Genomic DNA, 27,907 nt, shown 5'->3' with positions numbered 1-27,907 from the left:
CAGATACAAAATATGTTCCAATGATTCAAACTTAATCCCATGATATAATATTATTCTAATATCATACTTACTTTGAAAGCCTAGATTTTTTTTAAATGGCAAAAAAAAAAAACAAAAAAAAAAACCCCAGGAAAGAACCCCCACCAAGCTGAAAGTTTTTATTTTGCTGAAATGTACAAATATAACAGTCCACACTCTACAATAAACATTTAACCACTGATGATTTTCTTAGGATGCGGTTTTCCCTCACAGTTCAGGTGCCTGATCTTCTGTGAAAGCCCAGCTTGCCTTCTTTTCTTCCCACCAAGTTTGTCTTTTTAGAAGTCTTGCCGGATATTTTCTTTGTTTGCCTCTCCATGTTGCTGCTTCATTTGAAAGATTTCATTTTCTAGTTGCACAATAGTCCTTTCAATCTCGTAATTCTTACTGACCAGGGATACCCAACTAGAAAAGTAAAAAAAGAAAAAAAATTACTCAATATAAAATTTCTCTTAGGAGATTTGACCATATACATGTTTTCAGCCAGGTTCATAATATGAACCTTCACTTCTAAATTTCCATTTTAAAAAACTGAATCGGGGGAAAAGGGTATATAAGATTCTAGATGTAGTGAGTGCCTGGGTGGCTCAGTCAGTTAAGTGTCCACTTTTGGCTCAGGTCATGACATCAGGGTCATGAGTTTGAGACCCACGCCAGGCTCCATGCTGAGTCGGCTTGAGATTCTCTCCCTTCCCCTCCGCCCTCTCTCTGCTCAAGCTCTCTCCAAAATAAATAAATAAAATCTTAAAGGAAGAAAAAAGATTCTAGCTGTATTATCTCTTATAAATTAATGTAAATCTAAAATTATTTCAAATTAAAAAAAAAACTTTAAAAACCAAATTAGAAATAGTTGAAGATAGGACGGGGTGATGGAAGATTATATTTAATGGGATTAACATAAAAGGAGAGAAAATAGGGCAGAAGCAGCAGTTAAAAATGGTGGAGAAATTTCTAGAACCGGAGAAAATTCCATAGATCCAAGCAGCCTTCCCCCTCCCCCAGAAAAAAAAATCTCTAGGACAAATAAAAAGAAACACAGATGTGTCTTTGGGAGATTTTATTAGCCTGAAGAAAAATGTGAAAAGACGAACAGACTGATAACATGGAATGTATGGAGGTGGAGAAAGTAAAACAAGGAGAAAGATGGGGGTGAGGAGGAAGAAGGGAAATAGCAAAGCAAAAAAGAGAAATGACACAAGGTTCATAATTATAGGGATTCATATAAAATTATCTACACATATGAAGAACATTTTAAAAGTATATAAACAAAGGAAAAAAACCCTAGGACACAAAGTATCGAAGTATGAAATCTCCCTGAGTTAAAAAATAGATCGTTTACTTCCTTTAAAATGGAGAATGTAAGTCGAATCCTATTCAGAGCAGAAATACTGAACTGAAAATACGGTGCTCTGAGACCAGAATTAAGTAACAGTGGTTCTGTCCCTCTTAATGCCTTCCAAGACCACACATCAGAGACAGGCAGAGGCAGTCAAGAGTACCATTCAGAAAACCGCATTTCTGCGACACTTGTGGCATCGCATTTGAGTACTGTTGAACTATACTGTTAAATCCTGATCTTAAAATGTGCTAAGCGATTTAACAGTTGATGAAAGTGAAGATACTCACGTTGACTCCATTTCCCTTAATTTAGATCCAGCTGTGAGCTGCATGTTCTTTCGCTGCCAGTTTAAATCTTGAATATGTTTCCTGTAAAAAATTATTTATACAACCCACCTACATTTGAACGTAAGACTTAAATCAACAGAGAAATCAACAATCAACACATCTTTAATCCCTTGAAAAGGACAGATGTATACAGTTACAGACCAATTCTGAGAATTAACTATCTTTTATTTTTCAATTACAAATTTCATAAGCTCACCATGAAAAATTAAACACATTCACATACATGCAAATAGAAAATAAAAAGCAGAAGTCCCTCCTCCCACATGCTTCTCCTAATTATTGTTCAGTTTTTGGTGGGTGTTTCCCCAAACTCCTATATGTGTATGTGCTAGCAGAGATTTAATTTTTTAAATTAAGTGCCCAATGTGGGGCTCAAGCTCACAACTCCAGGATCAAGAGTTGCATGCTTTACTGACTGAGTCGGCCAGGCACCCCACATTATACATGTCGTTCTGTAACATTTTCTCCTAAAAGTGCCTTTTTAATGTCTGTAGATTTGCAAATTGCAAATGACATGGTAGAGATGTTTCCAAACGTTAAGTCTAACGTTAAGTCTCTTTCTCCTCCACTCCAGTAGGGCAAACCCAGCACTGGATGCTGGACAGAGTGGATCATCAAGTATTACTCTTAAATGACTACAGTCCATTGATTCTTTTGTCTTCTCATTCTGTTTATTAAGGTTCTACCTAAACTTCACTCTCAAATAAGAGGAAAATATGGGCATCTGGCTGGCTCAGTCAGAAGAACATGCACTCTTGAACTCGGGGTTGTGAGTTCGATCCCCATGTTGGATGAAGGATTACTTAAAAACTAAAATAAAATAATAAAATAAAGTAAGAGGAAGAAACAACTTACCTTAACTTCTGGAGCTCTTTCTGTGCATGTTCAATCATATGAACTAGATTTCTAAGGAAGGAAAAGAGGAAAATCAGGTTAACAGACATTAACATACCAACTAAAATTGAGCTATCTAGTTGATACAGGTTCCAGTTCTTCCGCTATTGAGCTCCATGCCAAACACCACGTTAGACACTCTTTACATATTAGCTACTTTAATTTTCCTAAGAATTCTTTGAGGTAGGTACGATTGCCCCTATTTCACATATAGGGACATTAAGAGCTTAGAAAAAGTAAGTAACTTAGTCAAGGTAACATAGATGAATGTTGGAGATGAATTCCATTTCAGGTCTTTTAACCTCTGGAGCCCAACCAGTTCACGGACACCTTGATTTTTTGTACCTGTCACTACTTAAACTGTCAGTACTTTTCATGGAGAACACTGAAAATAACTCATATGAGTGTATTCATTCAAATCCCTTATTATCTCCATATTTCTGTACCTGCATTTATCCTGCTATTCTCCCCTCCTGCCTACAGCTAGCTAGAGAGAGAAGAGAAAACTGGAAGGCTGGAGACTGTGATTCCAGTGCAAGTTGGCTCTTAGTGCCAAAGGGGGAAAGCTGAGCAATATAGAGTGCCAAGTTACTACTGTCATTAGAGAAGTGATTCAAGAGTAGAGGCCATCCCCTGTCTTTGCCCTTAAATAACAGCTTTACTGAGATGTAATTCTCGTAACCATATCAATTTTCTCTTAAGGCAGCAGAAAATCACCTTTAGGGTCCATTTCAACCACAATGGCCCTACTATCCTCTTGCTGTAGATCTACTATTGTTTCCTGGCTTTCGTGACTCAAATATCCTGGTTTTCTCCTAAGTTATTTTTCTGTCTCTACTGACTTACTTTTTTTTTCCCCTCATTAACTGCAATTCTCTGAAGATTCAGTCTTCAAACAGCTGTGTCTCTCCAGGCTTACCTACAGCTCATCTCCCTTTCCTTGATTTCTAGGGATCACTCCATGTTCCTCAGGGCAGTTAAGTTTGGTACTCCAGTCCTGACCTCTGACCTTTAATAGGAAGCTTCCCCTTGAATGACCTCTTCCTGAAAGCCCCATTTATTTGTTGTCTTCTCCTTTCTTTCATCCTCCACGAGTACAAGTGTACCTCAGAGATATTGCAGGCTTGGTTTCAGACCATGCAATAAAGCAAGTATAGCAAGAAAACAAATCAAATGAATTTGTTCTCCAATACATATAAAAGTTGTTTATACTATACCATAGTCTATTAAGTGTATAACAGCATTGTGTGTAAAAAAAAAAAGTACTTGCCTTAATTAAAAAATACTTTATTAACTAAAAATTGCTAACCAACGTTCTGACTTTTAAATGAGTCATAATCACTGATCACAGATCACTGTAACAAATATTATGGAAAAGTTTGAAATACTTAGAGAATTACTAAGATGTGAGAGACAGGAAGTGACCACATGCCATTGGAAAATGGGGCCGACAGACTGGCTGAGGCAAGGTTGACACAAACCTTCAATCCGTAAAAAATGTAAAACAGCAAAGTGTAATAAAATGAGGTTTTATCCATATACAGGACCCTCCTCAAGCACTGAACATATTTTTATTAAAACTTATAGCACTGCATCATGAGAGTCAGAAGCCTTGGGTTCTAGTCCCAGCTCTGCCCTAAAAAGCTGTATGTCCTTTAATGAGTCACTTGACATCAATGAGGCTAAACCTGTTTATCTGTAAAAACAAGGCCTGGCCTTGAAGGTTTCCCTTTAATTGCAAGTACAAAAATCTCTCATTAATGAAATTTTTTTAAAAGCAATCACGAACCAAAAGCTACCTAGAACTACAAGCTTACCGCCCATGCCATGTTTGATGCCCTCAAATCCTTTTGCAAGGAAAGAAAACCTACTTCAATAAGATGGGAAGACAAAGGACTGGGTTAGAGGAGAGCCGGAGAGCCTTAAATAAACTGAATGTAGGTAGGCTGGGTAAAGACACTCTAGGAGGTGGTGAACCATGACTAACGGCAAGGACAGAGCTATGATAATCACGACAGAGAGGATTCCCTCGGCTGGAATGAATGGCCCCCGTCGAGATACACAGCCATTTGCCTTGAATACCATGTAAATAGTCTGGATCTTACTTTGCAACAAATGGGAAAGTATTAAAGGTTTCTTTCTTTTCTTTTTTTAAGATTTTATTTATCCATTTGAGAGAGATCAAGCAAGCAAGCACAAGCAGTGGGGAGAGGCAGGGAGAGAGGGAGAAACAGATTTCCCGATGTGGGACTTGATCCCAGGACCTGGGGATCATGACCCGAGTTGAAGGCAAACACTTAACCATCTAACCCACCCAGGCACCCGAAAAGTATTAGAGGTTTCTAGAAAAGTTGAGAGCAATGTTTTCTTCAATGTATTATTTTTTTCCCCCGCATCTATGCTCTCTTACCTTCTTGGGAGCGTTCTCATTCTCTTCTAAATATCCAAACCTCACCATTTTTTTTTTTTTTTTAAGATTTATTTATTTTAGAGAGAGAGAGAGCGCATGGGGGGAGAAGGGCAGAGGGAGAGGGAAAGAAAGAATCTCAAGCAGACTCCCTGCTGAGCAAGGAGCCTGACATGGGACTCAATCTCAGTACCCTGAGATCACGACCTGAGCCAAAATCAACACTCAGACGCCTAACCAACTGAATTACCAAAATTCCCCCAAATCTCACCATTTTAAAATAACCTTATTTTTTTTAATGACCTTATTTCTTAACGTCCCTTCTATGGATGTCTGTAGTTTATAGAACACAGCACACGATATAGCACGTGTCCCCATATTGCTAATTACGGGCTACTGGTTATCTGGCAGAGAAGAATCTTATCTCCTCAACTAGGTAAAGCTTCTTGAGGACAAAGATCCCATTTTTCCACTTCATACAATACAGACCATTTTTTTAAAAAAAGACATTTGTTTGCTTGATCTGTTTCTTAATCCTCCCAAACCCATTTTTCCTTTATCTCCCTTGCAACATATTCACAAAAGAAATGAACTATTTATGCTGTAGTTTCCCGAATTCTGGATTTTGCCCACTGGATCCTTACATGGCCAAATAAATTTAAAACATAATTCTGAAAAACTGAGAAAAACCATTTATCTCTTTGTGATTTTGCTTTATTATTCCAGGAAACATACTCTAGCAAAATAGTTTGATGCAGTGTCAGGAAGTTCAAGGGCTTTTTCTCCTTCAACTATTAAAATGTTAATACAGTCTCAGCGGATTTCAGGGCTCAAAGGCATCAGAGATATTGTCTAACCACCAAATTTTACGAATAAGAAAACTGAGCCCTAGAAAGATAACAAAACCTAAAGCGAGTTGCATGGAAAAGAAAGTAGAGCTCAGTGGCTTATGTGGGTACTTTGCTTCCTGTGTTAATTCTCTTATAGTCAATTCTCATTATTTGCAGATTCTGTACTTATGAACTTACCCACTCACTCAAATTTACTTGTAACCCCAAGATCAGTACCTGTGGCATTTTGAGATCATGAACAGCATGTGCAAAATTTGATTTGTTGGATGTGCAGATTCTTAGCTGAAGTGGAACAAGGAAGCACTCTGACTTACTGTTTCAGGTCTCATACAGAGAGGACCAAAGGACAGGATTTAATTTCCAAAACTCTGCCAAATTACTTAACACTTCTGAACTTTGTTTTCTCTTTCATAAAATAAAGAAAATAGACTTTGCCAGGAGTTGTCTTTAGGATTTATAGTCTATATGAGATGTGTATACATACACATACATTATTTCCACCAAAAAAAATGTTACAGTATTTGCTAATTCAGTATTCAAGGCCACTTTATAGAATATAACATACAACTAATGAGAATCGATTGTATGAGCAATGCCCCACATTAAGGATTCCATTCCACCATATGTGATTTGTCAACCAGACCTCAGAACTCATTTAATTACAATATTATACAATAAATGTGGTTAGGTTTAGATCTCCTCTGTACCTTTTTTTTTTTTTTTAAAGATTTTATTTATGTATTTGACAGACAGAGATCACAAGCAGGCAGAGAGGCAGGCAGAGAGAGAGGGAGAAGCAGGCTTCCCTCTGAGCAGAGAGCCTAACGCAGGGCTCGATCCCAGGTCCCTGAGATCATGACCTGAGGCGAAAGCAGAACCTTACCCCACTGAGCCACCCAGGCGCCCCTCCTCTGTACTCTGTGTGGTGGGTCTGAAAGCCATGGCTTATCATACGGGTTGTAGTAGTTCCAGGACATCATCTCAAATGAAAGTCCACTATACACTAAATCCCACTTCACTTTTTTTTTTTTTTTTGAAGATTTATTTGACAGAGCAAGTAAGCAAGGGGAAGGGCAGAGGAAGAGAATCTTCAAGCAGACATGGGGATCAACCCCAAGACCCTGAGCCACAAGAGTCAGACATATAACTAACTGAGCCACCCAGGCACCCATTCCTATATTTAAAAAAAATGCCAAAACTGTGGATGGGATGGGTTTAATAAAAACAAAAAGCTTCTTACTCATTATATACTTTCCAGGCATTGCATCCATGCTGTGACATTAGTTCCAGATTCTCAATTCGAACTGCCTGATGCTCTAACTGGGCCATTGAATTGTTTACACATTCTTGCCATGCGGTAATGTCGTTTTTCTGACCTGAGGAAGGGGCTGGAAGTTCATACCTGAAATTAAACAAAAATAAACTGAAACCACATATTCCTCTAAATTTTCCGTTCCTTCCAAAAGAACACCTCACAGGTCTATGCACAATGTAAATCCATGGAAAATTCGAGATAGATCAGACTGTTCAATAAGAACCTATTTAAAATCCATTTACAAATAAGATTTAACACCATTATATACAGTAACAAAAAAATTGTTTACTTCAACATGAACTGATTCAATAAACTATAGTGTATTCATATGAAAGATTGTTAAATTAGCTGCTCAATGATGCCACTGAAGAATACTTAGAACATTAACATGCTTGTGATATATTAGGAGAAAAAAGTAGGACACAAAGGACCCTATACTATCTTTTTTTTTTCTTGAAGATTTTATTTATTTGTCAGAGAGAGAGCGAAAACCCAAGTAGGGGGAAGAGCAGGCAGAGGGAGAAGCAGGCTCCCCACTGGGCAAGGAGCCCGATGTGGGACTCAATCCCAGGACTCTGGGATCATGACCTGCGCTGAAGGCAGATGCTTAACCAACTGAGCCACCCAGGCACCTCTGCTATCATTTTTGAAAAACACACTTACAATCATCCAGGTTCCCACCGACACAACCAAACCATTCTAGAGAAAAAAATGGTAAGGGATGTAAAAATTCTTTGTATTTGGACCTTCTCTATTCTCTCGCTTCACACTAAACAGTCCTTCAGCACTGTTGATATAGCCAGTAAGTACACCCTTCATCAATCTTAGCTCATTATTGAGGAGTTACTACAAACTAAGTTTAATTTCCATTTTAATAATTTGACTAGATACAGTAAAGACTCCACATTATTCCTATGAACAACTGAGGGGCATGCAACTAGGATCAAGAAGTGATAAACCAGGGGCATCTAAGTGGCTTGGTTGGTTAAGCATCCAATTCTTGATTTCGGCTCAGGTCATGATCTCAGGGTCATGAGATCAATTCCCTGATTCCCTGTGTCAGGCTCCACACTAGGCATGGAGTCTACTTAAGTTTCTCTTGCTCACTTGCTCTCCCTCAAAATAAAAAAAGTGACATACCACTTTGTTTAAAAAAAAAAAAAAAAAAAAAAATGTGGCAGTTTTCAAACTTCTGATTATAACTCATGGTAGGAAGTATCTCTGATCCAGTACCCAAATACACATAGCTCAACAAAAGGTTTCACAGAACAGTGACGGCTGGGTGGCTTAGTCGGTTAAGCATCTGCCTTCAGCTCGGGTCATGATCCCAGGGCCCTGGAATCGAGTTCCCAAATTGGGCTCCCTGCTCAGTGGGAAGCCTGCTTCTCCCTCTGCCCGCTGCTCTCCCCACTTCTGCTCTTGACAAATAAATAAAATCTTAAGAAAAAAAGTTTCACAAAACAATAGTTGCCTTTACTTGCATTATATTCTGTTATTTTCTATTTCCTTAAAAAACTGCTCTGAGAACTTCTGGATCTTACTACCTTTCTTATTAAGAAAGTTAACTTTTGGAAACTTACGTAATTTCCTTCATGATCCACTGCCTAATGGGTCATTACTTTTTCTGTGAGATATATACTGTCATAAAGGAGTTACTGCTGTGAATATCTATAGAGAAGAAGCACCTGGAAATGAAGAATTGAGGAATCCCAGAACTTCCTTTATCACTCACTCAGGCCAGACAGGAAATGGTGCACAAGAAATAACGATCCTCTGGTTCTACAGACTCAAATCCCTCTTCTAAATCTATACATCTGCTGAGAGGATAGACCTGTGCATGTGGCTCTATCTCAAAGGATTCTGCTCTGACAGAGTACTTAGTGGTTCTCATAATTCCATACTTACTTCAAGCTGAAAGAGATCTCACATGTTAAGCAATCCGATTCTCCATTTTAGAGACAGTAACAAAGGATGTTTGGAGTTTTCTTCTCTGAGAGAGGAGAAGCAGTTTTGTAATAAAGTGGAACAGGAGGGAACACAGTGGAACCAAAGTCAAACTATCTGGGCACTGTTTACTAATTAGTTCTATGTCAGAATCAATCAAGGATCATTATAAACCATAACATGATTTCACCTAGATATGTGATCAGTGAAGAACCAGATGCCTAATCAGGAACATTTCCTTGGGAAAAAAAAAAAAAAATTTTATTTTAAGCATTTATTTATTGTACAGAGAGGGAGTGAACCAGCATGAGCAGAGAGACAGGGGAAAGGGGAGACAGAATCCCAAGCAGAACCTCTGCTGAGCGCAGAGCCCAATGCGGGGCTCGATTTCAGGACCCCAAGATCACAACTTGAGCCGAAACCAACAGTCAGAAAGCTCAACTGACTGTGCCACCCAGGTGCCCCTCCTTGGAAAACCTTAAAAACATGAAGTTCAGTACAATCACCATTCCTGTTGTTGGGTTTTACATATTTTGTGTGTGTATATTTTAAGAGACAGAGAGAGAGTACTTACTTGGGTCAGCAAATGGGGAGGTGGGGAGCAGTAGAGGGAAAGGAAGACTCTTAAGCAGGCTCCACACCCAGCATGGAGTCCTATGCAGGCAACTGATCTCATAACTCCGAGATCATGACCCGAGCCAAAATCAAAATGGGATGCTTAACCAACTGAGCCACCAAGGCTCCCCTATTTTGCCTTTTTAAATAAAGGTGCAAAGAATATATCTGAACATAAACAAAGGATATAGGAACCACTATTATGTGAAGAAACATAAACATAAAATCAGACAAGAATTTTTTATTTTCCACATTTTAAGAGCTATAGCGATTTTACTAGTAACTTAAAAATAAAAAATGATTTGGGGGGGCACCTGGGTGGCTCAGTGGGTTAAGCCGCTGCCTTCGGCTCAGGTCATGATCTCAGGGTCCTGGGATCGAGCCCCACTTCGGGCTCTCTGCTCAGCAGGGAGCCTGCTTCCTCCTCTCTCTCTGCCTGCCTCTCCGCCTGCTTGTGATCTCTGTCTGTCAAATAAATAAATAAAATCTTAAAAAAAAAAAAATGATTTGGGTCCAGGTGAAACCAGAAATATAACTTACCGTTTCATACTGAGTAATTCTATTGGTTGCCGAGCAGCCAGTCTTTCAAATTCATTTCTCATTATGTCGGTCTAATTAGGGGAAAGAATTATTTCCAAAATCATATCAATAAATTTCAATTAACAACCACCAAACAATGAATCTAACCTACTTAAATATTTCTGTTATCCATTCAAACTGATCATTTCCAAAAAATTTACAAAATAAAATAAAATGGATCATTTTCCTTCCCACCAAGTTTTCTCTGAGTTAAATATTCTCAAGAATCAGAATACGTACACTTCATATGTAAAGGGACCCACAGAGAAAAGGATTATTCCTAGATCAGCGGTACCCAGTCCCAGCAGCACATAGAAATCAGGTGGAAGCTTTGAAAACAATTTCATTCCCAGCCACATCATCTTACCCCTCTCCACCATTCCCATTTAACTTTTCTGAGGTGGAGACTAGGCATGATTGTAACTTGTTTTTAACCCATCAGTTGACTGTATAGCGAAGCCAGTGTTGAGGACCCTGGATCTAAGTATTCACTGGGGGGTGGGGGAAGGGAGGAGAGTACTTGACATAAAATAATTTGCTTTAGGGCTTTGAGCCTATATCCATACTTTCCTTTTGACCCTGGCTGCTATTTTTACACTTCACTCTGCAAAGAATGAGAAAAAGGGAAGAGGTTAAAGAAACTGGTTCTACTATCTGCTCTAACAACTGTATGATTTCTTTCTTTCTTTTTAAAGATTTTAATTAGGGGCGCCTGGGTGGCTCAGTGGGTTAAAGCCTCTGCTTTCGGCTCAGGTCGAGATCTCAGGGTCCTGGGATCGAGCCCCATATCGGGTTCTCTGCTCAGCAGAGAGCCTGCTTCCTCCTCTCTCTCTGCCTACTTGTGATTTCTGTCAAAGAAATAAATAAATAAAATCTTAAAAAAAAAAGCCCCAAAGATTTTAATTAATTAATTTATTTGAGAGAGAGAGAGAACACATGCATGAGTGAGCTACAGAGCATGAGTTAGAGTGGGGAGAGGCAGAGGGAGAGGAGAAGCAGACTCCCTGCTGAGCATGGGGCCCGACATGGGGCTCAATCCCAGGACCCTGAGATCATGACCTGAGCTGAGAGCAGCTGATTAACCGGCTGAGCCATGCAGGCACCTCACAACTGTACCATTTAAAAAAACACATGATGGGGCACCTGGGTGGCTCAGTTGGTTAAGCCGCTGCCTTCAGCTCAGGTCATGATCCCAGGGTCCTGGGATTGAGCCCCGAATCGGGATCCCTGCTCATTGGGGAGCCTGCTTCTCCCTCTCCCTCTGTGGCTCTACCTGCTTGTGCTCTCTTGCTCTGTCAAATAAATAAATAAATAAATAAATAAATACATACAATCTTTAAAAAAAAAAAAAAAACAAAAACAAAGCACACATGGTAAAGTTAAAAAAACATGGTAGAGCTCTACTTCTTTAGGTCAAAGTTTTGGTCAATATCCTATTTCATTTCTGTTCTGCACATTTCCTGGCCCTGAGTATAAAGAACTGCTTAAGTATTCACCTATAGTAGTATTTCAGTTATCCTGAGCAATTATCAATTTTTTGAGGGCTTCAACTATATTAATTAGACTAAAAAGTTGAGACAGTCCCCCAATTCCTAGCTAGAAAAGACCTTCATAAATAGTTAAATGAATTAATGGAAGAGCAGCTTCAAAATAAATTTGAGGAGTGGTTATGGTCTTGGGCAAATTACTTTCTCTAAGTTGCAGTTTTCCCATTTAAAAAATTAGGATAATAAACATATAGTTATATAGTTCACAGAGCTATTTTCAGTACTGAGATGGTGAGCCCAGTACACTATCAATTCCTATTGTGAAAAAGGGATAAATGATCCGTATGCTAATTATAAAGATAGGAGATATATGTTGCACTTAGGAGAGTTAAAAGGAAAACTGGTTCAAATATTTAAAAGTTCGTGATTGAATGCAGTTATCTGAAATTTTGGGAGCCAATCTAATAAGAAAGCATTACTGTATCTACTTCTTAATGTGGTACCATCTATATCTGGGTAATGACATTTAGAAAACATTTGATAAAATGATGTATCATAGGAATATCTTCCTATTTAAAACTTGACCGACTTTTCATGTTACTTCAGTATAAACACTGTGGGGATTTTTTTGTTGTTTTTAAAGATTATTTATTTATTTATTTGACAGACAGAGATCACAAGTAGGCAGGAGGAAGGCAGAGAGAGGAGGAAGCAGGCTCCCTGCTGAACAGAGAGCCCGATGCCAGGGCTCCATCCCAGGACCCAGGGTTCATGACCTGAGCCGAAGGCAGAGGCGTTAACCCACTGAGCCACCCAGGCACCCCTAAACACTGTGTTTTAATAGTAGAATTCTTTCCAGAGCCTGGGTGGCTCAGTGGGTTATGCCTCTGCCTTCAGCTCAGGTCATGATCTCAGGGTCCTGGAATCAAGCCCCGAACCGGGTTCTCTGCTCAGCGGGGAGCCTCCTTCCCCCACCCCTGCCTGCTGCTCTGCCTACCTGTGATCTTTCTCTCTTTCAAATTAATAAATAAAATCTTTAAAAAAAAAAAAAAACAGAGTTCTTTCATTAAATACATGGTTACCTATAATGGGGGAAAAAAACCCCAAACATGTAAATACTAAAATGCCTAACAGAATCTATTAATTTAGAGATGGTATTTTACATTTCATGTAGCTAATTACACCCTAAGTACTAAGCAGTATCTTGGGGGGCACTTCTAGACTAAATATTTAAAGAGCACTTTACTTATAAATGGTTTCTCACTTCCCTCATTCACATACGTTCGCTAAGTATCTACGCTGTGACACAAAGGCCGCCCTCCAGTGGTTCTCAGGAACCTAGGCTTACATATATTAAAAATTCCTCATCACTGGTTTTAAAGAAGACCTTAGAGAGCGGAGGATGCCTCTGAGAATTTATGCAAGGAGCCGATCTCCGAAAAACGTACACACTACGTTTTGCATGGCTGGGCAGTTCGCCAAGCCCCGGAAAGCCCTTCAGTGGGTCTCAGAATCAGAACGTCGGAGAAGTCTGATCTAGCTGCTTTCAATGGATCGGGAACACCGACAAGAGAGTAAGTAGTAGGCAAGCAGGCAATTGTTAAAGCCAGAATTTAAAATGCATTTACGTGTCTAAGACTCTCGACCCAAAGTAAAGAGTCAGAGAATCCTAGCTCATACGGTGGCCTCAAGACGTCCCACTTACTTCAAAAGCAGAATAATCCGGGGCCGTCAGGTAGCTCAGGTAGTTCTTGGTAGGTCGGTATCTGCGGGTTTCCTCCTCCACCAGCGCCGCAGCCTAGAAACGAGAACGGGAGCCGGGGAGGGGAAGCAACCTGTAAGGTGCTTCTTCCAGCACCAAGGGCCCGAGAGTGCTGAATGCGCTACCCGGCCCGAACTCACCGCTTCCCGCACGCCGGGCGCTTCATAACCTTGGTCAAAATACGGCAGTGCATCTACCACAACCTCTCCGGCAACTAAGCCTGTGCCCGCCATTCTAAACCTTGCCCAAATTTTCTGTGTGCGCTCAAACTCAGGCCCATTTCATTACGCATGCGCTCGCATTGACGTAATACAGGTCGCATGCGCCTTGGCTCTGACGCATGCTCAGTTGTCAATTCTGAAGGCGCCCTCGCCGACCTACTAGGAAGTGCCCTGCCATTTTGTCTTGGTCGGACGTGACGTCACGTCGCGAGTCCTAGAATCAGCGGAACGTCTCCATTTCCTGTCCTCCAGTGTGCTCCTTTTTTTTTTTGCCTCCACCCGGGAGCACTTTGGAGGGGAACTGGGACTTTTCGTTCCCTGGAGGAAGCTGGTGTCTGGTACCGGGATGGTTTAAAACTTTTGGAGGAACTAGCAGTAGGATTTGGCAGGGAGAGGGATACAGGTTTCCCACTCCCCTAACCTTCCACCTACAACCCTTAACTTTTTGCTTTGTGGCGGTTTTTTCTCCCCTTGCACTTCTTGCTGTACCCCTCACTATTCTTCGTTCTGAGAACACTTGCATTGGATAAATGCAGTTTTTTCAGATTCTGGAGGTCGGCGCCAGTAGCCAGTTAAAATTGCGAAGCTTTAGGGTCTACATAACAAAGGAACCTGATCTTTTCCTCCAGGGTGAGATTAAAAACTGCCCACCAACTCCAGCTCCAACAAATCCTGTCATTTTGCCTTCGAGGCTTCTATAAAATCCGCTCACTTGTCTTTAGGACTGTCGGAAACAGACTCGTGTTCCTCTTTGCCTCCCAACCACTCCTGCGGCTGCCGGTGCGCCGGCTCTGCCCTGTCCCCAGCTCCCATACACGAAGCAGGCCAAGGCCAAATAAGGTAGTCGGACTGCAAACCCTGCCCGGTGTCTACGATCAAGACTCGGGCTTTGTCTGCCAACAGCCTAGAAATGCTGGCCACGGACTGTCTAATCCTATCATTAGATTAATGTGCTAGTTATGGATTTATGCGAAGTAGAGATCTTTACATCTTAAGCAACTTTATTTAAAATTCTCCAATTTTTTGTTTATTCATTAAAAGATCTGTAAACAACATTTTATACAAGTCTTGAGGGATTCTTTTACAAATATGTCCAGAACTCATAAAACTTTACAAAAACAAGATAAAACAGACCTAAGAAAAGGAAGCAGCTTCAGGTCACCGGGATAAACTAGGACCCCCATCCCTGAAGCGAGGTCTCCTCACAGAGGGACGGTCAGGATTCACCACCCTAAGACCTACCCCCGTTTTATAAACAATTCCCAATTACTCATTCTTCCCTCAGGATTGGAGTGGCAAATGGAGAGATGTCTGGTAAGAACCCCACTGGGGTAAGATGCTTAAACATTTTTTTTTAACAAGACATAGGCTCAGTTCTATTTTCTAGACCCATAAGAACTATATAGCACCAGTCTTAAATGGGGTCTGCTTCAGGTTCATTCATGCACAACTGAATGGGCTGTAATGACAATACTGTACAACTCAATAAACTGTATCATAATACAACTTAAAAGGTTTTGTTAAGTTCGAATAAATATTTTTATGCCAGTTAAAACCCTCAGCAGGAATTGAAGAAAACAAACTGACATCTGCTGTAACATTTATCAGTGAAAATTAAACCATCATTGATAAGTTCCTCCTCCTAATCACTACTGCTGTTGTAGGTATTAAGGTTCAGGGTGATTATGCGGTGAATGCCCAGTAATATTCATAGTCTGAGTCCCAATTCAATTAGGGCAAAAAGTCCAATTCTAGGGGAACCAAAAGTGAGTCATCTAGGCTCCTATAGTTTGATGTCCCTTATCCTCAGAGCTGAAAATCAGCTCGGGTATGCTTCAGTTTAAAAGAAAACCTTTTCAGTAGCTATAATCTCACAGAGCTCAAGTTTCCATCTGCAGAACTAACCAACTTTCTCTGTGCTCATGAATTGACAGTCGTGGCTTCAATTCTGGCTCTGCTGTAGAACTTTGGGCAAGTTACTTAACCTTTCTGAATTCCAGTTTCTTCATTAATAAAATGGAGATGCAAGTATCTCATCAAGTTGACTTAAAGACTGAGTAAGATGACATAGATATACATCACACATGGCACTTGGGGGACACTAAGAAAAGGGGAAGGAGTTCTCATGCTCTTCAAAGGGTATTTTCATTAGCTATAATCCCACAAAGTTTAATGTTGACAAGCTACGATGTGGAGGAGGGGCTGCAAGGTGTCTACTTGTATAAGATACTCAATAACAGTGTTAATAACTAGATTCCCTCAGATAGAACATTAGATTAAAAAACAAAAACTAGAGATATATGAGGAATCTATTCCTTAGCTCAGCTCCAACAGCCCATAGTTTTCAAGGTGCCATGGTGATATTTCAGTGATGAGAATGACGTGTGTAGGGTGCACTCTGCACATCCATCATGCTTCCCCAGTACCTTCAATCCAGCATTTCTCTCACTGTGCTCATCTTTGAGCTGTTTTTTTTTTTTTTTTTAAATCCAACACCAAATCTTTCCCTAGTAAAAAACAAGTGCCTTCACAGACTAAGCACATAACACAAAGAATGAGACCAAGAATCAAATAGAAAAAGCCACTGAAAAGAAAAATTGGAGGCAGAGTAATGAGAACATGGGTTCCAGACTACTCCCAGCAATCCTCCAGTGATTATACAGCAGCAACAGGAGAATCCTCCTCCAAGGACCAGGCCCACTTTGTAACCTTTTCATCTTTCCAGGATCTTTTAGGCCACTGCAGGTTATCCCAACTCTTGGAGAAATATTTTCTTGGCACTTTCGGTTTAAGATGGAGAGAGTCTATCAAAGATTTCATTTCTTCTGCAGAAATTTCATCTTACTTCCTAAAGGGAGAAAGAAGTAGAGTGAACTCTCAATAGTTCATTTTTATTTATTGTACATTATTTGAGGCAAGGGATTAACGACTTAGTCATTTGGAACAGCGCACGAGTGAGCTGCCATCTCAAGCTAGCATGTGATGTGTTTAACTACCAAAGAAATAAACAAACACCATGTCTCTAATTGTAGAGGTAGAAGAGAGCTCTGACCTCACCTAATCCAGTGGCTTTCAACCTTGACTATAGGTTAAAATTGCTTGGCCTGATCCCCAGAGATTTCTTGGAGCCTGCAGTGGGGAAAATGTTCATTTATGTTCCCCAGAGATTAAAATATTGTAGTTAGAGTTCAGGACCAGTGGTATGATCTAACCTCATGGTATAAAGATGAAATAACAACCGAGGCATAAGAACAAGTCCTTACTTTAATTAGGGGCATGTATTTTTTTCTTTTTGTATTAAAATTGACATACAATGTCCTATTAGATTCAGGTGTACATCATAGTGGTTTGAAATTTTTTCATACACTACAAAATGACCCCTATGACAAGTCTAGTTACCAGGGGTTACGTATTTCAAGGACCAATATAAACAGCGTGGAATATAGTTCTTCCTTGTTTTGGGCTACCACACCACTGTTCCCCAATATCACAAAGGATAATAAAAAGTTAATTATTATAATTGAAAAATCAGAAACATCTGTGTTTCTTTCTGAAGTGTAAAATTAGACTTGGAGGAAATCCTCTTTCGCCTCAGATGACCTCTAAACCAGATGTTTGGTTTTTTTTAAGATTTTATTTATTTATTTGAGAGAGAGCATTAGAGAGGAGAAGGTCAGAGGGAGAAACAGATTCCCTGTTGAGCAGGAAGCCCAATGTGGGACTCAATCCTGGGATTCCCAAGATCATGACCTGATCAGAAGGCAGTTGCTTAACCAACTGAGTCACCCAGGCACCCCTAAAAGGTGTTTTTATTTATTTTTTTAAAAGATTTTTATTTATTTATTCAACAGAGAAAAATCACAAGTAGTCGGAGAGGCAGGCAGAGAGAGAGAGAGGGAAGCAGGCTCCCTGCTGAGCAGAGAGCACGATGCGGGACTTGATCCCAGGACCCTGAGATCATGACCTGAGCCGAAGGCAGCGGCTTAACCCACTGAGCCACCCAGGCGCCCCCCCTAAAAGGTGTTAATCTGGAGTCCATGGATGGGTTTCAGGAGGGTCCATGAATACTCTATAATTATATGCAAATTTGTATGTTCTAGCATACTTTTCTGAGACAAAGATCCAGTTTTTATGAGATTTTCAAAGTGATGTGACCTAGAAAAGATTAATAATTATGATATGCAAATTCGCATGTTATCTGAGGAAAACAGACCCAAGGACAACTCTGATGAAAGAATCCCCACCTCTGAGAAAGACTTCTTTTTCTTCAAAACAATTCGGAAGTACAGTCATGGTTTCAGGTCAGCCTATTTGAAGTTATATTATTGATTTGATTATAAAGCTTTTGTGATAAGGCACAGTTTCTGCAAAAGGTTTTTTAGTCACATTATTTAACAAGAAAACGTAACAACTCACCAAGACTCCGCAAAATTTTATTCATCCCACTGGGCTCGGACTCTGGAATTGTTTCCAAATACTGGAGGGCCCGGACCTCAAACAAACCTACAAGGAAAACTCACGCTGGTGAAACTGTCCAATACTTACTAAAAATCACTTAAATAAAATTCTGCAGCTTACTACCAATGTGCTTCCATAGCTAAAACAAAATTTTAAAAAGAATTATTTCCCATAATAACTCAGATTTTGAGCGCTTGTAGTTTCATACCATTTTTTTTTTGTTTGTTTATATTATTTTCAAACCCTCAAAGGGCTTACTAAATACAGGGAGAGAACTTATGATGAAACTGACCTTTCACCCCACTTTTCCGAAGCTCTCGGTCCTGTATGAAGCCGGCAAACATCTGTGTTTCCATGAAGAGATCCAGGAAGTGGCGTACACTTCGGGAGGTGTGGGATTTACGGAATGGTTCCCTTTGGAATACACGCTCCCCACGCTCAGTGACAGTCATGCTCAAAGAATAATGTCCCACTAGCTCCACAAAAAACCTCACAAATGCCTCGGACACCAGAGAGTTGAGTGTCACATCTGTTGCAAAATAAGAAAAATAAGAAAGAAAAAAAAAACCCTTAAGTTCATATTTATGGGAAATTGTTATGAAAGTGATGCATAAGAAATCACAGACTGAAGGACTGAGAATCCTCATTCTTAGCTTCCTTGCACACTCCACAAGCAACAAAACACTATTAGCTCATATTTTTACTTTGATTTTCTACCCACATATACTCCTGTTCCATCTTTCAGCCTGGACTGCACATCCGTGATCTTGCCGTAACTGCTCTTTCAAAGGCCACCAGGGAGTGCCAGCCAAATTTAATCTGCTTTTCTATCTGTCTCGCCTTTGAACTCTATGCTGCATTTGTGTTAACCTTCTCCTCATTCCTCATCTCCCACAACTTCATACTCTCCTGATTTCTGGATTCCTCTCCTGCTCTTATGACCAAACATTTGTATTTCTCTTGCCTCTTCTTCCTCTTCCTAGCATGGTCCTCAGACCACCTCTCTTCAGCATTCCCTCCCTAAAGAGCTTACTAGTATGGAGAAGGGGAGCTGGCTTTCCATGTTGATAATTCTCAACCTATGTCTCTAACCCTTATATATGTCACCAGAACTCACCTTCTACATTTTCAGGCTACCTATGGGTAATCATCATTTGGTTGTCCCATCAGCACTTAAATTCCATTTGTCTAAAATTCAAATAAGGGCCTTTGGAGATTAGTAAAATATGAATCAAATAAATAAACATGTGTGAAACCAAATTCATTGTATTTCTCCACCAAAACCGTTCTCTCTCAACTTTCTCATTTCATAAGCAATGATTATTCCATAATAATTTATTTAGTGCTTAAGATATTGTCAGCCACTGCATTTAGAGCTTTTATAAATAAAATAATCCAGTGAAGTAAGTATTATTTCCTTTTTACAGCTGAGGAAACTGACACTCAAAATAAAGACATTCTCCAGGGTCAGCTCATCTGGTACAGGGTACAGAAGCTGCCAGACTCCCATGTCAGGTGCTTAGTCAGGTGCTTCTTAACCACTGTAACATGAAATACACTGCCTTTCATGTTCCAGGCTTAGACTTCAAATTCAACTTAGACTCCTCTTTTTTCTCCCATTCCTAATAGTATTCCCCCGCTTCTCCATGTCATGTCATTTACTCTTTCCATGGGTTCCATACTGGACTGGGAATCAGGGACCTAGGTGTACTTAAGAGTTCTACCATGAAGCAATAGTGTAATGGTGTGCAACTCACTTTACCCCTGGTTGGTCTCTTCCTATATCTGCAGAATGAGGGGGCTGATTAGGTGATCTCTAAGGTCTCTTCTGGCATTCCATTTGATTACAAACTAGATTTGTAAGAATGCCCTCTCCGAGGTGTTCTTCCCCCTACTCTCCAATAGAGGGCGACCATTATCAGTGATACTGGGTTTGTCCTTGCTTTAGGTTACAGTTCCAGTGCATATATACATAGCCAACCCCCATAACAAACTATTAGGTTTTGTACATCTTTGAACATTACATAAAACATATTCTTCTATAACTTACTGTTTTAGTCTATATATGTTTTTAAGATGCTTTTTTAAATGCTATATTCTCCTGCCAATGAACAGTTCGGTTGTTTTTAGGTTTTGCTATCACGTAAAATGCTGCTACTTTGAAAATTATTTACCTGTTTCCTAATTATCATGTGCCAGAATTTCTCTGGGGGTATATATCTAAAACCTGAATTGTCAGGTTGTAGGATATATACACCTTTAAGTTGACTAGATGATGCCCAATTATTTTTCGAAAGCAGCTGAAATAACTTACACATTCTCACCAACTCCTGACACTGTCAGACTTTTTAACTTTTGCCAGTATGGTGGGTATAAAATGGTATCTCACTGTGGTTTTAATTTACATTTCCCAGATTTTGACGAGGCTGTACATCTCTCCATATACTTACTGGCCTTTCATGTTTCATCTTTGGTGAAATGATTGTTTGTATCTTTTCCCCATTTTTCTATTGAGTTGTTCATCTTTTTATTATTGAAATTGCATTTTAAGAATTTTTTTTTAAGATTTTATTTATTTATTTGACAGAGATCACAAGTAGGCAGAGAGGCACGGAGAGAGAGAGGGAGGAAAGCAGGCTCCCTGCCAAGCAGAGAGCCTGATATGGGGCTCGATCCCAGGACCCTGAGATCATGACCTGAGCCGAAGGCAGAGGCTTAACCCACCAAGCCACTGGGGGCCCCACATTTTAAGAATTTTTAAAAATAAATTCTGGATACTACTCCTTTGTGTTATATTTGTTGAAAGTATCTTCACCTAGTTTGTAGCTTGTTTTTTTCTTTTTCATGGTGTTCCTTAAGGATTAAAAATTTTAAAAATTTAAGTGTCAAATTAATCCTTTCTTTTTTACCAGCTGGGAGTCCTTACTCTTAACATTTAAAACTTGAATTCCTTAGAATTAGTTTTGCGTGTAGGGTGAGGTATAGATCCTATCCATTTCTTTTCATATGGAACACCAACTGCCTTACTATTGGTTACTGAATGGTTCATTCTTCTTCTGCTGATAGGCAATGCTGGTGCTGACACAAATTAAGTTTCCTTATGCCTGTGTACTCCATTCATTCCCTTGCTCTATTTATTTCTGAACCAAAACCAAACAGTCTTAATTACTATGACTTCATGATTAATTTGATGTTTCAGAGGGAAGTCCCTTCAATGTTGTTCTTTTACTTAACTATTCTTGGCCCTTTCTAATTCCATTAAAATTTTACAAAAAGCTGAATGCCCTTCCAATTCTCTCTTGAACTTTCCCTGATCTTGCTTTCTTCCCACCATCTCACTGAATCTGCTGCTACCAAGGTCTCTAAGCTCTTTCCATTGTCAAATCCACCAATCCTCAGTCTTCATCTCGCTTGTCCTCTCTGTAGCATTAGAAATAACTGTTTACTTTCTTTTGTGAAATACGTTCTTCACTCGACTTCTCTAGTATTACTTCCCCTGTTTTTTTTTTCTCCCCCTTCACTAGCTGTTCTTGTAATCATTTTTTGCTGGATCCTCTGCCTTTTCCCTACTACCAAACATTGGAAATCTGACCACACTATTACCAGCCGACTCAGGGTTCAACCCTTAAATCTGTCATTTTCTATCTATACTCACTCTATAGGGTGACTTCATCTGGTTCCACAGCTTTAAACCAGCAACTTCTAGGGGTGCCTGGGTGGCTCAGTCAGTTAAGCATCTGCTGAAGGCTCAGATCATGATCTTGGGGTCCTGGGATCAAGCCCCCGACTCCTCAGCAGGGAGTCTGCTGCTCCTTCTCCTTCTCCCTGGGCCCCTCCCCCCACTTGTTCTCACTTTCTCTCAAATAAATAATTAAATAATCTTTAAATATATATATATGTAATAATAATAATAAATAAAAATACATTAAAAAAAAACCCCAGCACCTTCTCAAGGTATGTCTTTAGTTCAAATCTCTCCCCTGAATCCCAAATTCAAGTATATGAATGCCTACTTGTTATCTCTAATTGAATGTCTGCTATGTATTGGACATCCAATAGGTATCTCAATATTTGGAACTGAACTTTTTTTTTTTTAAAGATTTTATGTATTTATTTGACAGAGAGAAATCACAAGTAGATGGAGAGGCAGGCAGAGAGAGAGGGGGAAGCAGGCTCCCTGCTGAGCAGAGAGCTCGATGCGGGACTCGATCCCAGGACCCTGAGATCATGACCTGAGCCGAAGGCAGCGGCTTAACCCACTGAGCCACCCAGGCGCCCCTGGAACTGAACTTTTAATTATTTCTCTGAACCTTCTCCTCCCTTAATGTTCCCCACCAGTAAACAGCCTTAGTTTTCTCATTTGTAAAAAAAGGGGATTAAATAATGAGACCTGCGTCGTAAGGCTATTACAAGGATGAAGTAAGATGTATGCTAGGTGTTGAGTACAAGGCCTGGTACAGAGTAAGTAGCTCAGTAAATATTTTTTACCCTTACTCAACAAATACTTACCTCATACCTACTTACTGACTATTGTTTAAAGTGTTGGAGATAAAGCAAAACAGACTGTCGCTGCTCTCATGGGCCTGATGTTGCTAGCAATTCAGACAACAATAAAAGCCCTGGAGGAAATTAAGGGCAGGGAAGTGGAGTGGCAGCATTAAGGGAATGGGTACAATTTTATTTTATTTAAAGGTTTTATTTATTTATTTGACAGAGAGAGACAACAAGAGAGGGAACACAAGCATGGGGAGTGGGAGAGGAAGAAGTAGGCATCCCACCAAGCTGGAAGCCTGATGCGGGGCTGGATCCCAGGACCCTGGGACCATGACCCAAGCCAAAGGCAGATGCCCAATGACCGAGCCATCCAGACGCCCCAAGAATGGGTACCATTTTAAAAGGACAGTCAGGAAAGGCCTCACTGAGTCACATGTGAGCATGGACCTGCAGGAAAATAGAGCAGGAGCCACGTGGCCATCCCAGGGAATAGCATTCCAGAACTGGAACACAGCAAGTGTCCAAGTACTGAAATAGATGGAGACTAGCACATCGGAGAGGCGGCGAGGAAGCTGATTCTAAGCTCCCCACATCCTAAGCAATGGCATACTCCTGTACATCTTTCAGCAAGGTGCTGGGAGTCCAGTCAGTATTTACTGTGTTGACCTTGAGTCCTCAGACCATCTGTCTCCTACCTGGTGAAAAATTCTGCTCCTGAGCCAAGATTTCATTCCGTTCTTCCAAAATCTGCATCAAGGCAGCTTGGAGTTTAGGAGGTAGAATTTCGTCCTCATCAGATACCTTAAGAGAAGAAATTAGCTGTGAGAGAAAGTCTCCAACGTACACTAATTAGGTCCCCAAAATTCCACAGGTGACTTTGTATAGATTCTGACTAAAGACTCAGTCTGAACCTTCCTTCCCTACATTGAGCACAATTCAGTATGGTGATGGTACACATATATTAATTGTCTTAACTACATTAAGAAAATAAATATGTCTTATCACATTTTCTGGCACCTTTCCACCAAGCATCTCTCATCTGCAAGTCTTACACTGTACTACAAGGATCATCCACAAGTAAGTTATGAGCTAATTGATTTTGAAAGGAGACAAAGTCTTGGGAAATGTTCTTTTCACCCTGTGTTCAGTGCTCACAAACTTATATACAGGTTCCACACAGGGTGCTTGCTCTAAGAAGGCTTTGCTAACTCTCCCTTCCACTTTAAATACCCACCAAATGACTTTTTTTTGTCCCTATTTTACCCTGTAGACATTTCTATGACACTGTTTCTAAAACTTTACAACTATATCTGCTCCCCTTTCCCATCATTAGATTATAAGGTCTGAGAGTTCAAACTATGTCTTACTTTTAGATTATAACAGAGTAACTGGAAATAATCAGTGCTGAATGCTTGTTAAATTCAATTAAATTAGAGGTATATACACCAACCCATCTGGACGTCAAAGGAGAGTTACCTCTTTTGCTAATGACATTTAATCTCTTTCCTCCTTCCTTCTTTGGGAGAGATAGCTATAAACCTAACTCAATTTTCAGGTCAATCCTGTATGATTGGCCATAGTGTCAAGCATGTGTAGGAACTAAAAGTCTGGCCTGAGTCATCTTCTCTAAGTACTTTCACATATTTTCTGTCCTATTATCCTCATCCATTATGTAATCAGCTCATTTGTCACTTACCTCCTGTAAGAACTTGTCTGCACAGAGATCAACTATCAGCACCTATGGGATCAAGCAGCCAGGTTGGTTAAACCAGAGACATTCACAGACACATACATTAGGCACTACTAGATCACACTACTACTGATTCTCTCAGGCAATGGAAATAGTGTTAAACAAAATTAAGTTCAGGGACTCCTGGATGGCTCAGATTAACACAAAATCAGCTGTGTTCACTAACAATGAACTATCTGAAAAAGATATTAAGAAAACAATCCCATTTCCAACTCCATCAAAAAGAATAAAATAACTAGGAATAAATTTAACCAGGGAAGTAAACATCTGTACACTGAAAACAGTAAGCACTGATGAGAGAAACTGAAAAACACAAGGGGAAAGATATTCTGTGCTTGCAGATGAGAAGAATATTGTTAAAATTCTCGCACTATTCCAAGTAATTTAGAGGTTCAATAGTAATCCCTATCAAAACCATCAAAAAAATAATAAGGAAACCTATAAAATGGGAGAAAATATTGCAAATTACATGTCTGATAAAGGGTTAATATTTAAAATATACAAAGAACTCATAGAACTCAACAGCAAAACAAAACAAACAAAATGCCAAGCAATTCTATTAAGAATGAGCACAGCAGGGGCTCCTGGCTAGCTCAGTCAGTGCAGTGTATGACTCTTGATCTCAGGATCATGAGTTTGAGCCCCACATTGGGAGTAGGGTTTACTTTAAAAAATGAGCAGAGGCACTGAACAGACATTTTTCCAAAACAGGCAAATCAACCAAGAGGCACATGAACAGATGCTCAACACCACTGATCATCGGGGAAATACAAATCAAAACCACAATGAAATACCACCTCAATCTGTCAGAATGGCTATTATCCAAAAAGACAAGAAATAACAAGTGTTGGTGAGGATGTAGAGACGAAGGAACCCTCACGCACTGCTGGTGGGAATGCAAACTGGTACAGCTGCTATGGAAACCAGTATGGAGGTCCTCAAAAAATTAAAAATAGAACTGCTATGTGGATGCGATCCAGCAATCACTCTTCTGGGCATTTATCAGAAGAAGAAGGAGAAGAAGAAGAAAGGAGGAGGAGGGGGAGGAGGAGGGGGAGGGGAAGGAGGAGGGGGAGGAGGAGGGGGAGGAGGAGAAAGAAATTACTGTCTTGAAAAGATATCTCCACCCCCATGTTCACTACAGCATTATTTACAAAAGCTAAAATAAAGACAAAACATCAGTATTCACTGGTAGTTGAACAGATAAAGAAGATATGATATATATAATATATAATATTCATGTTATATGCATAATATCAATATTATTCAATCATAAAAATGTAAAAAATTCTGCCCTTTATGACAACATGGATAGACCTAGAGGGCACTATGCTAAGTGAAATAAGTCAGGCAAAGTAAAAGAAATTATATCTGATCTCACTTATATGTGGAATCTAAAAACCTGAACGCATAGATACAAAGAACAGATTGGTGGTTGTCAGAGGTGGGGGTGGGTGGGTGATGGGTGAAGTGAGTGAAGGTCGTGGAAAAGCATGAACTGTCAGTTATAAGATAAATAAGCTATTTATTTATCTTATAAATAAGATAAAAATTTTATCTTATTTATAAATAAGATAAAGCACAGTGTATAGCACAGTGACTACAGTGAACAATACTGTGCTGTCTATCTGAAAGTTGCTTAGAGAGCAGATCTTAAAAGTTCTCATCACAAGAACAAAAAATTGTAATTATGTAAGGTGTTGCTTTTTGGGGTAATCATTTCACAACATTTACATCTATAAAACCATTATGTTGTACACCTAAGCCTTAAAACAATGTTATATGTCAATTATAGCTCAATATAAAAAAGGTGGGTAATTGGGGCACCTGGGTGGCTCACTGGGTTAAAGCCTCTGCCTTCAGCTCGGGTCATGATCCCAGGGTCCTGGGATCGAGTCCCACATCGGGCTCCCTGCTCAGCAGGGAAGCCTACTCCCCCCTCTCTCTCTGCCTGCCTCTCTGCCTACTTGGGATCTCTGTCAAATAAATAAATAAAATCTTAAAAAAAAAGTTTAAAATAAAAAAAAAAGAAAGCACCACCTTAAAAAAAAAAAGGTGGGTAATAGGGAAGATAAATGGTACTAGGATAGTTAGCTATCCCTATTAAAAAAAAATAATAACCCCTACCTCCGATCGTACACATAAAAAAAACAACTGCCAGGATTTAGAATAAAAAATTAAAGGCACAGTAATAAAGCAACCAATGTATCCAGGAGGTAATATAGGAGGATATCTCCATGAAGTTAATATAAAGACAAACATAAACAGCTCACTAAAATAAAATAAAATAAAACCACACACTAACCATAAAGGAAAAGATGGATAATTTTGACTATGTTAAAATGAAGAACTTCTATGCATGAAAAAAAAACCCATTTTGGAGAATAAAAAGACATGCCACAAAGAGGCTGATATCCAGAATATAAAATACCTCTTACTAAATCAACCAGGAGAAAGAAAGATAATGAATTTTTAAGAGATGATATTTGAATGGCCAATAAACACAGAAAGATGCTCACCCCCAAGAGTAATCAGGAATGCAAATTAAACCAAAAAGAGAATACCAGATAGGTTATGTTACACAAACTGATGATAACAAGTGTCGGCAAGGGTGTGGGACAACAGGAATGCTTGTACATCAGTAGAGAGGGGTTTAAGTTGGCAGAACTACTCTGGAAAACAGTTTGACTTTATTTACTGAGGCTGAAGATACACTTACCCTATGATCCAGCAAGCCCAAGGATATACTTTAGAACTGCAAACACATATGTGCTAAGGGTCGTACACAAGAATAGTTATAGCAGCATTATTCGTCATAACCCTAAGCTGGAAACAACTCAAATGTCTATCATCTGTAGAATGGATAAAAAGTTGCAGTACTTTCACACAATGGAATACCACCCAGAATTAGAATGACCGAATGACTCTTAAACTCATCAACATGGATGAATCTTACAGACATCATGGTAATCAAAAGATGCCAGACAAAATATATATGAGTCCATTCATAACAAGCATAAAGCCAGGCAAAGCTGAACTCCACTGTTTAGGAATAAATGCCTAGGGTGTAAAACTTTAAAGAAAAACAGGTAAATGAACACCATAAAGTCAAAGCAGTGGTTTCCTATCATGGGATGTGAGGAAAGACCAGTGAAGAAGGTGGCATGATGCAGACTTCTCCAGGTGCTGGCACTGTTTCCGTGGCTGTGATGCTTCCATCCTTTTCCAACATGGGTTACATAAGCATTCACTTTGTAAATTTGCTGAGCTGTACACTTTGTTTTGGCCACTTCTCTATATGTGTATTATATTTGAAAAAATTGGTGGGGGGCAGGGACAGAGGGAGAGGGAGAGGGAGAGAATCTTAAGCCCCCAACTTGGGGCTCGATCTCACAACCCTGATAT

The 27,907-nt window shown here is 39.7% G+C and overlaps 2 protein-coding genes across 3 annotated transcripts in view; both read right to left on the bottom strand.

Moving 5' to 3' along the window:
* Positions 1 to 143: 143 nt before the first annotated feature.
* Positions 144 to 13,890, bottom strand: BCAS2 (BCAS2 pre-mRNA processing factor). 2 transcript variants are annotated; one of them, XM_004769859.3, is made up of 7 exons: positions 13,720 to 13,890; positions 13,523 to 13,615; positions 10,292 to 10,362; positions 7,118 to 7,279; positions 2,581 to 2,631; positions 1,666 to 1,746; positions 144 to 444 (listed from the first exon to the last, which is right to left on the bottom strand). In XM_004769859.3, exons 1-7 carry the CDS (start codon positions 13,810 to 13,812, stop codon positions 318 to 320), a joined length of 678 nt encoding a protein of 225 aa, XP_004769916.1. In that variant the 5' UTR covers positions 13,813 to 13,890; the 3' UTR covers positions 144 to 317. The 2 variants fall into 2 exon arrangements, with proteins under 2 accessions (XP_004769916.1, XP_044937812.1); XM_045081877.1 differs by lacking the exon at positions 1,666 to 1,746.
* Positions 13,891 to 14,783: 893 nt separating this feature from the next.
* The window catches only part of DENND2C (DENN domain containing 2C), an 83,489-nt gene continuing 70,365 nt past the window's right edge, over positions 14,784 to 27,907 (bottom strand). Inside the window, exons 15-19 of the mRNA XM_004769860.3 lie at positions 24,449 to 24,490; positions 23,448 to 23,553; positions 18,551 to 18,787; positions 18,217 to 18,303; positions 14,784 to 16,648 (exon numbers count right to left, since the gene is read on the bottom strand). Of these exons, the coding sequence (XP_004769917.1) occupies positions 16,617 to 16,648; positions 18,217 to 18,303; positions 18,551 to 18,787; positions 23,448 to 23,553; positions 24,449 to 24,490 (504 nt within the window). The 3' untranslated portion in view covers positions 14,784 to 16,616. The remainder of the gene's footprint in view (positions 16,649 to 18,216; positions 18,304 to 18,550; positions 18,788 to 23,447; positions 23,554 to 24,448; positions 24,491 to 27,907) is intronic.

The sequence above is a fragment of the Mustela putorius genome, unplaced genomic scaffold (assembly GCF_011764305.1).
Source record: "Mustela putorius furo isolate JIRA1106 unplaced genomic scaffold, ASM1176430v1.1 tig00000585_pilon_pilon_pilon, whole genome shotgun sequence".
Classification (NCBI taxonomy): Eukaryota; Metazoa; Chordata; class Mammalia; order Carnivora; family Mustelidae; genus Mustela; species Mustela putorius.
The sequence above is the reverse complement of the archived record's forward strand: the minus strand, read 5'-3'. Positions and strand labels throughout refer to the sequence as shown.